Raw genomic sequence first — 10,522 nt, 5'->3', positions numbered from 1 at the left:
TTTCACAAACGCCATAATCATAAAAAAACCTACCAATAGAACCTAAATTGCAGTAGACTGAGAATAATCAATTTTGTTCCATTTATTGAGATAGAATGTTTTCCTGGAAAATGAAAAAAATTCAATAAACATTCGAAAAAAATTAATCAGCATGTCTCTATTATTTTTTTACCTTCAAAGAACTTTCAAAGAACCTTCAAAAAAACCTACCTATTGAACCTAAATTGCAGTAGACTAAGAATAATCAATTTTGTTCCATTTATTGGAATAGAATGTTTTCCTGGAAAATGAAAAAAAATCCTTACAAATACAAAAAAAATTAATCAGCATGTCTCTATTATTTTTTCACCTTAAAACAACACGTAATACCTTCAAAAAAAACCTACCAATTGAACCTAAATTGCAAGAGAATAAGAATAATCAATTTTATTCCATTTTTTTTAATAGAATGTTTTCCTGAAAAATGAAAAAATTCAATAAACATTCGAAAAAAATTAATCAGCATGTCTCTATTATTTTTTTACATTCAAAGAACCTTCAAAGAACATTCAAAAAAACCTACAAATTGAACCTAAATTGCAGTAGACTAAGAATAATCAATTTTATTCAATTATTTTGAATAGAATGTTTTCCTGGAAAATGAAAAATTCCATAAAAATTCTAATAAAATTAAACAGCATGTCTCTATTATTTTTTTACCTTCAAAGAACCTTCAAAGAACCTTCAAAAAAACCTACCAATTGAACCTAAATTGCAGTAGACTAAGAATAATCAATTTTATTCCATTTTTTTGAATAGAATGTTTTCGTGGAAAATGAAAAAAAATCCTTACAAATACAAAAAAAATTAATCAGCATGTCTCTATTTTTTTTTACCTTCAAAGAACCTTCAGAGAACCGTCAAAAAAACCTACCAATTGAACCTAAATTGCAGTAGACTAAGAATAATCAATTTTATTCCATTTTTTTAAATAGAATGTTTTCCTGGAAAATGAAAAAATTTCTTGCAAATTCAAGTAAAATTAATCAGCATGTCTCTATTATTTTTTTACCTTCAAAGAACTTTCAAAGAACCTTCAAAAAAACCTACCTATTGAACCTAAATTGCAGTAGACTAAGAATAATCAATTTTATTCCATTTTTTGCGATAGAATGTTTCCTGGAAAATTAGAAAACAAACTATGTTTTTCAGAGATTTCTTGAAAAAAACATAAGAAGTATTAAATAATTATTTATTTAAAAAATTGAAGAATAATTCAATTTTTAAACAAATATTTTTCACAACTTTGAAATTTGCAAATAGCAAAATTATGAAAAACTGCATTTTTGTATATATTTTTTTTTAAAAAAGTAAATAAACAACAACAATCTATTGTTTAATTAGTCCTAATAAACAATTTTAATTATTATTTATAATAAAATTAATTTATTCTGGTCTTTGGAAAATTGGCCTACATATAAGCAATTTGTGTATTTTTCCTTACTTGTAACAACCAACTTAAACATTGTTTAAAAAAGGTTTTAAACGCAAAATTTTGAATTTTTCGCACATAACAGACAGAGTCTATGTTATTCTGAACATTTTCCAAAAGGTTTTTTTAAAAAAATATTCAAAATTGTGCTTTTCACATACCTGAGAAGTTTGCGTGTCATGCGCCATGATTTGTCACGTCACGAAGGTTCAAATGCTCTTAACACATTTACAAATACTTCGAAATTATAAATTTTAAAAATATAATTTATACAAATTAAAGATTTTTTGTAACATTTTTGAAGACGATTACATTTTCATTTTTCGTCAAAACTTATTTTTTTATTTTAAATCTAAATGAAAAATATATGATTGTTGTAAAATAAAATATATAAAAATTCAAAATGGTGGGTCCAAAATGTCGGATCAAAATTTTAAAAAAACTTAAAATTGAGAAGAAAATTAAGAATGATGTAATTTTTTTTCTCAGATATCAAGAGAGATTGTTTGATTATATATAGTATATATATATATATATCATAGAGAGCTGAAACTGTTGGTTATCGGTGATATACAAGTTTAGGTGCTCCACGGGGATTTCATTATTTTAACGACACAAATTTAGTGTCTATTTTGAATCCTTGTGCAATCATAGTTAATTACTCAGGGTACCAGTTTGTCCCAAGAGTAACATAGAAGCTGATCGAACAATTTTCATGCACATATTCATAGTGTAGTTTGTGCTAGTGATCACAATTTGTCTCATCTTATAACACGTTATTAAACTATATAGAACCAAAAGTTTCAAGTTTTTACCTAAACCACTCATATTAAACTTTATTATATACATTACATATCATGATTCTATAGAAACAGTTTATTTACTTCAAACAAAATTTATTTTAGTATTTGTAATAGTTACATTATGGAATAAAAAAATTTATTAATGGTAATTAAAAAGGAAACGTAAAATTTAGAAAAAAAACATATATTTAATAATTAAATATTATATTTATACAGTTTTAAATTGTAATTTTGAATTTTAAACACGTCTCACTTTTTTCGGTCTCGGTGGATTCCATGAAACTCGAGTCCGATCAGTGAGTGATATTATATTTAATCCACTCATCTCGAGACCTTTGACGGACGACTAAAAATAATGAATTTTTATTTATTTGTTAGTTTAAAACTTGACTTACATATATTTTACTTACCGCTCTTCCTGGTCCAAGTCCTTGAATAACAATTCTAATATTTTTTATACCATTCTTTAAGACTTTCTGAAAATTCAGAAATAATTTTTATAATTATTCATTAAAACAGTAGTTAGCGGAAAACTTTTTAAAATTTTATTCTCTAATTTCATTTTATACAACAATTTCTTATTTATCATTTAAAAATTTTATTTCTTTTATTATAAATAATTTTAATTTAAAAAAAATTGACATACCGAACCAAAAGTTATGGCCGTTTGTTGTGCAGCGACATTAGTACCTTTTTTAGAATTTTTGTATCCTTCTACTCCACAGCTGTGATGAATGGTTACATTGCCTTAAATTAATTAAATTACTTTTTAGTACACATTTAATAATTTATTAAACAATAATTGAATATATAAAAAAAAATCTCTCTCTTATCTCTCTAATTTACATACATATACATAGATTTATTAATGGTTTACCTAAATGATCAGTCAATGAAAATATCGTATTGTTAGGCGTAGTTTTTATATAACAAATTGATAATTCTGAAAATATTACACCGTCAAATATAAGTGATGGTGTATTTTTGTCGGGAAACATTCCACTTCTGTAAATAGAAAAAAAAACTTTATAAACATGTTAATAATAATTAATTTCTATAATATTTAAAAAAATAATCTTACTGATTTTTGATATAATCAATATCATAAGTGTGTTCTCCAATTGTACCCTCATTTCCTTTTTCTTTAATCCGATATTCCCTTTTATGTGATACTTTTTCACTATATTTCGAGGTTATATTTACACATGGAACACGAGCAACTTTCACAGAATCAAGTATTGATTCAACACCACAAAATGTTTTTAACGATGAAAGTTTTGTTAAATTTATTAAAGTTTTGAACATTTTAATATGACACTACTTAACGTTTTCCGATTATTAAAATAACATTTACAGAGTGTTAATTATGTAAGAAAATATACAAAAATCACAATACACTTTATTCACCGCATATATTATGACGTGAATCAGTATGAAAGGCAGTTACTTATGGCGCTCTCTTGCGAGGAGAGCGATAACTTTCTATACCAACATAAGGTAAACTGTGAATGACGAGGGTCACTAGTTTGACAGTGAACGCTATAAATACCTCTAGAAGAGATAAAAATGAATAACGTAATCTAATCTATCATTTGTAGAAAATAACAAAACAATACAGAAGAATTTTTATCATTAAAATACAATTAAAATTATACTTTTTCTTAAACATTCACTTTAAACAAGAAAATTTTGTTGCACCTGCCCTTAAATTGACCTTGAATTAATAAATTTCATTGAAAACTTTAATAGTCAAATCTGTTTTATCCGAAATTGGTAAAACAGATTTCTTTAAATTGGTAATAATTATTTTTAAATATTATTTTAAAATAAATTCCTTAAAAATTATTAATTATTTTAAATTAATTAATTATTATTAATTATTTTAATTATTAATTAATTATTATTAATTATTTTAATTATTAATTAAATATTATTAATTATTTTAATTATTAATTAAATAATAGTAAATTATTGTTTAATATTTAATAAAAAAAACGAATGTCTCTCATAGACTCAAATCAGAGAATAATTTTCACTAATTTTTATGAGAAATTTTTTACTAAAACGTTAGTGAAATAAAAAAAATATTAAAGAACTAATAAATAAAAAAAAAATTTAATATTTACTATTCAGAATATAACGATAAATTAAAATATATTGTTTATATTATTTCCAAGAATAATAAAAAAATAACAACTTTTGTTTTTTATTTGTCTCATCTTCAATATATGGATCGAATTTAATTTTCTTCAAACATATTGAGTAAATATGACTAAACAAACATTGGGGAAATATTTACTGACTTCAGGCAATATTATAAATATATAGCAATATATAAGAAATAGAGAAAAATTAAAAATCATAGATAATTGTATATAAAAATAAAAATATTATTTCAATAAAAAATTTAGAAATATTTATACAATTCCCAAAGCTAAATTATTAAACTATATAATTAAAATAAAATTGAAAATAATTATTATAGAATTTTTTTTTCCCGCAAACCTATTATCATATATATATATATATATACGTATAAAATATTGCTTTATCAAATTTGTTAACACGCATAGAATAAAAAGCCTCTAACTATATACATATACAAACATGCCAAGCATCTCGTTAGAAACTAATGGTGGTTTTTCAGTATACACATCCAATTTGAAAAGTGACGTTTTAAGAAAATAACAATCCCTTAAGAAACATACAACGTAAATTATGACCGAAGGCAAATTATTATACAAAACGGAAAAAATACAATTTCCATAAAAAAAAAAAATATACATACATTTATGAAAATTCAAATTTTCATAATAGTTTGATTTTTGCTATAAAAATTAAGAAAAAATAACCAATTATTAGAATTATAATTATATTATTATATTATTATACCCAGAAAAAAGTTATATTTGTCTCAGAGCCAAATAAACATTATATTTGTTTCAAATAAATTTCAATAAAAATTATATTTTGCTTCAAATAAATTTTATTTGTTTTAAATAAACGACAGTAAAATATTTCTCTTGGTGTATATATTATTATTAATTTATAATACTATTATAATCATATTATTTGTTATCAGGATAATCATATAGATCCAACATACAAAAATATGTATTTAAATGTCAGTGTTTGTAATTCGCATACACATATAGATATTACACGTGTATATATATATTGAAAGAGGAAACATAAACTTAGCTCGCATTATGTTTTCAGTAGTACTTTCAGTAGCTTATTATTAACTATGATTTAAGGCATATAGACTCAGTAGCATGTAATACTTGTGGATATATTCTCAAATGTAATATGCAAATTAATGTCCCTAATAAAACAAAAGGACTCTATATATATATCTTTATCTCGTAAATTTCCAAGTTCCATGAAATTCAAGTTTTAAGAGCACAAAGTCGTCTTTATATTGAGCGATAGACGAAATATATATATATATATATATATATATATATATATATATATATATATATATATATATATATATACAATATATATAGTTGAAATCAGTGTGGTAAAAAGTAGAATTCTTTTCATTGTTAAAGGCAATGAAACAGACGTGAGAACTTGAGCACGTTCTTCAAACAAACTTCCAGTCAGTGAACTTATCGATATCGTTTTATTTTTCATCAAATGTCAATAAATATATATATATATATATACTTTGTACTTTTTCACACTACTTTTATATATATGTATATCAAATGAAATGGAATCCTTAACAGACTATTGTAAATATAGTAGCTACAACCATTGCTAGATTTAAGCTATATTAGTTTTTAACTGTGGTAGTTTATACCAAACCTAATAATAATAAATAGAAGTTTAAATTTTATTTGTAGATTTAAATACTAATTAATAAAAATATTAGTTTTTACCAATTCTTATTTCAACGCATATAGTAATTTTAACAAAGAGTAGTTTTAATCAATGGTTGATTTAGCTACGAATAATTTTAACCAATAGTAATCACTAATTTTAGTTGAAACTCTTAGTACTTTTTAGCAATAGTACATTAAACAATAGTAGTTTTAACCAACAGTAGTTATAACTAATTGTAGTTTTAACCAACAGTAGTTATAACCAATTGTAGTTTAAACTACTAGTACTTTCAAACAATAGTACTTTTAAACAATAGTATTTTTAACCAATAGTAGATTTAAACAATTGTAGTTTTAACTACTAGTAATTTCAAATAAAAGTAGTTTTAACTAAATGTAGTTTTAACTACTAGTAATCTTATCCAATAGTAGTTTTTAACTATTGGTAATTTTAATCAATATTAGTTTTAACCAACGGTAGTTTTAATTACAAGTACTTTAATCAATATTAGTTTGAACCAATATGGTAGTTTTAATTACAAGTACTTTAATCAATAATAGTTTGAACCAATATGGTAGTTTAAACTATTAGTGATTTTAACCAATAGTTGTTTTAATAATTTGTAATCTTAACAAATAGTAATTTCAACAAATAGTAATTTTAACTAATTGTACTATTAACTACTAGTAATTTTAACTAATTGTACTATTAACTACTAGTAATTTTAACTAATTGTACTATTAACTACTAGTAATTTTAACTAATTGTACTATTAACTACTAGTAATTTTGACTAATTGTACTATTAACTACTAGTAATTGTAAATAATTGTACTATTAACTACTAGTAATTTTAACTACCAAATTAGTTTTATCTATTATCAGTCCTTTTAAATTAAATTAAATTCATTAAAATTTTATTTAAATCTTTTTAAATTATTCTAATTAACTTATTTATAATATCAAAGAATTTCAAATTTTTACTTCGTACTAAAAAAAAAAATATTTTTCTTTTTGTCAAATTTAACAATAAATTTTTGTTAACGCCAAATAAAAAGGAAAAGGTTTAAAATTTACATTGCGGTATATGAACTCGCGAAAACTTTAAAATGAAAACCCTATGTCATACGATGTATCAGTTTTCCTATGGTAAAAGATAACGTTGCCTTGTCCAGGAAGGATACTTGTCTACAAGAGTGAAGTTCCAAAAGTTTCATAACACCACGGTAATGGTGTATATCCTTCTCTTCTCTCTCTCTCTCTATCTCTATCTCTTTCTCTCTCCATTAACGTTATTTCTTACTAGAAAGCGCATGGAAGAAGGAAGAGAAGAGCTCCACTGAATCTACTTATCGCAATGGATACTGCTTCCACTCGTGTACAATTTTTCTACTTGCAAAGAATTTCTAAATATGTAATGAATCCTGCTTTTCCGGGATACAGTTTTGCATAATAAAACTTCCAGAACACACCTTTATATATACTCTATAATATGCATAATTTTTTATTTTTCTATATCAGTTTACGTAATTTGTATTTGTTACAAGTTTGCATTTGTATCATTTTTCATTTTGCTTATAGCCAAAAAGAAAAAATTATTTATCACGATTTCTAAAACAATAATGCACAATATTTGTCTTTCACATTTTTTTTTTTTTTTTTTTTTGATACTTTTGTTTTTTTTCGAGAAATACACAGCAGCACTAATAAAATTGTTTTTACTATTAAATAGATTTAAAGAAGAAAAATAATTATTTATCTCTTAGATTTTTTTCCTTTGAAATAGATTCTTGAAATTATGTATAAATTATATGTTTCGGGATATGTTTATATATATATATATAGCATTAAAACCACAGATGCCTCAAGAAGCATTCTATATATGTATTCTGTCTCTTCATGTCAGCCCGTTAAATAATGCAAACAAAATCTGCATTTACGTTTAGCAATGTTGCATAAATAAGCTTCCAAGTTATGCAACGTGTAGAATTTGAACTGACTTTATAGTTAAAACAACTATAATAAAATTTCAAATCTTTGAAAGATAATCTTTAAAAAAAAACATTAAAATAAACGAACAACAATACAACCATTGGTTAAAAATAATAGTAGCTTAAACTAGGATTGATAAAAAAAACTACTTTCGTCAAACTTACTAGTCGTTAAAAATAGAATTGGAAAAAATTGATTAAAATAACCATTGATTAACAGTACTCGTAGTTCAAACTACCATTGTTTAAATCAACTATTGATTTAAATTACTAGTACTTCAAACTACTAGTAGTTAAAAATACTATTAGTTTTATCTACTATTAGTAAAAATTACCAATGGTTAAACTACTATTGGTTAAAATTATTAGTAATTAAAACTACCTTTGCTTGAAACTACTATTGGTCTAAATTAGTTAAAACTACATTTAGTTAAATCTACAATTAGTTAAAATAACAAAACTACTATTGGTTAAAATCACTAGTAATTTAAACTACCATTAGTTGAAACTATTATTGCTTAAAGAAATAGTAGTTACAACTACCGTTGGTTAAAACTAATATTGAATGAAATTAGCAATGGTTCAAACTACTATTGGATAATATTACAAGTAGTTAAAACTACTATTGGATAATATTACTAGTAGTTAAAACTACTGTTATTTAAAATTACTAGTACCTCACAATACAATTATTTAAATCTACTACTGGTTAAAAACTACCGTTGGTCAAAACTAATATTGAATGAAATTACCAATAGTTAAAACTACTATTGGATAATATTACTAGTAGTTAAAACTACTGTTTTTTAAAATTACTAGTAGTTCAAATTACAATTATTTAAAACTACTACTGCTTAAAAACTACCGTTGGTCAAAACTAATATTGATTAAAATTACCAACGGTTAACACTACTATTGGATAATATTACCAATAGTTAAAACTACTGTTATTTAAAATTACTAGTAGTTCAAACTACAATTATTTAAAACTAATACTGGTTAAAAACTACAGTTGGTCAAAACTAATATTGAATGAAATTACCAATAGTTAAAACTACTATTGGATAATATTACTAGTAGTTCAAACTACAATTATTTAAAACTACTACTGGTTAAAATTACTATTAACTAAAATTATTAATGGTAGAACTAGAATTCATATAAAATACCATTGGTTAAAAAAATATTGGTTAAAATTACTAGTAGTTAAAATCACTAGAATTGAAACGATCCGGAATGAATTTTTTTGTTGATTTACGTAGAAATTTAGGTTTGGATGAAAACTGATTGGCTTGATAAAATAAATAAGTGTAACTGGAATATATATATATATATATATATGATTGAAAAAAATGAAATGGTATATGACATTTATAAAACAATGATTGAGGAGCACATTCATTATAGTTTGTCGCAAATGTGCATCACATTCGTTATATGAAACGTCATAGCACATGCTTCTGTAATTATTTAGCTAATTTTCTACACTTTCCCCCAGTGGTTTTGCACCTGCTACAATGTGTAATAGAACTGGACATCCCACAATAAGAGAATATGACAAAAGTCATACACATGAGTAACTACCATTCGTATAGAAACTTTTAAGAAAGTAAAACGATTATAAAAAAATATATATAGAAAACTAATGTTTCATTACTATGAAATTATTAATTTGATCTAAAATTTTATATCTATATTTTCTAAATTTTTACATTTATATTTATATATTTAAATAAATAAATTTAATTTTTATATTTGGTATTAATTTGATACTTGTATATATTCATAAAGAATGGAAACAGAATAAAAATCTGCAATAGTAAAAAATAGTAGTTTAATAATGGCAAAATAATTGTGATTATATTTGAACCAATTTTTTTTGTCAAAGTATATATATATATATAAGTCTCATTTAAACGTTGGCTCGCAAATGCAAATAAATTTCCTCTTCATAAACTTTGTTATATATTATGATTCTCCTTCTTCTGGCACAATATCTCTGTTATCTTTAAGGATTATCCTTTATAGCATCAGAGACTGTACAAGATTACTAAAATGTTAAATGTAGCATTTTGTTATTTTGCAATGACGACGCAAATTTTCCCAGAGTTACTAAAATTGAAGAGGTCGCAACTTTTTTTCTATCTGTACACGTATTTTGATTGAACGATTTTTAAAACCGAAAATTGTTCAATGAATAACTTATATGTTTTTTCATAATTCTGTACTGTTAAAAAAAACAACAACGATTGACGAGTTTAAAATATTTATACAGCAATTTTTCTATTTAATTCTCTATAAATGTTTATTGTTTGTTTATTTATTGATCATAGTTTAATGCTTATTTATTGATGCGTCGATTATTTTTAAAGTGTACCTTGGATGGATTCGGTTAATATTTAAAATCCCTTGGTGTACCTATAT

General features: G+C 23.5%; 1 protein-coding gene across 1 annotated transcript; it reads right to left on the bottom strand.

The window, feature by feature from the left end:
- Positions 1 to 2,442: 2,442 nt before the first annotated feature.
- On the bottom strand, positions 2,443 to 3,719 carry LOC127290580 (30S ribosomal protein S11). Its single transcript, XM_051319268.1, has 5 exons — positions 3,356 to 3,719; positions 3,152 to 3,279; positions 2,921 to 3,021; positions 2,685 to 2,750; positions 2,443 to 2,620 (listed from the first exon to the last, which is right to left on the bottom strand). The coding sequence occupies exons 1-5, from the start codon at positions 3,577 to 3,579 to the stop codon at positions 2,513 to 2,515; spliced, it is 627 nt and encodes a 208-aa protein (XP_051175225.1). The 5' UTR covers positions 3,580 to 3,719; the 3' UTR covers positions 2,443 to 2,512.
- Positions 3,720 to 10,522: the final 6,803 nt, after the last annotated feature.

The sequence above is a fragment of the Leptopilina boulardi genome, unplaced genomic scaffold (genome assembly GCF_019393585.1).
Source record: "Leptopilina boulardi isolate dan_hultmark-lab unplaced genomic scaffold, ZJU_Lbou_2.1 LbouV2_71, whole genome shotgun sequence".
Lineage (NCBI taxonomy): Eukaryota > Metazoa > Arthropoda > Insecta > Hymenoptera > Figitidae > Leptopilina > Leptopilina boulardi.
This window is presented reverse-complemented; position numbering and strand designations above follow the sequence as displayed.

Excerpts from the sequence above, each read along its gene's own strand:
- LOC127290580 (XM_051319268.1), bottom strand. The coding sequence starts at position 3,579 with ATGTTCAAAACTTTAATAAATTTAACAAAACTTTCATCGTTAAAAACA. Across the intron at positions 3,022-3,151 it reads TTCATTGACTGATCATTTAG|GCAATGTAACCATTCATCAC; the intron begins GTAAACCATTAA and ends AATTAATTTAAG. Across the intron at positions 2,621-2,684 it reads GACTTGGACCAGGAAGAGCG|TCGTCCGTCAAAGGTCTCGA; the intron begins GTAAGTAAAATA and ends CATTATTTTTAG.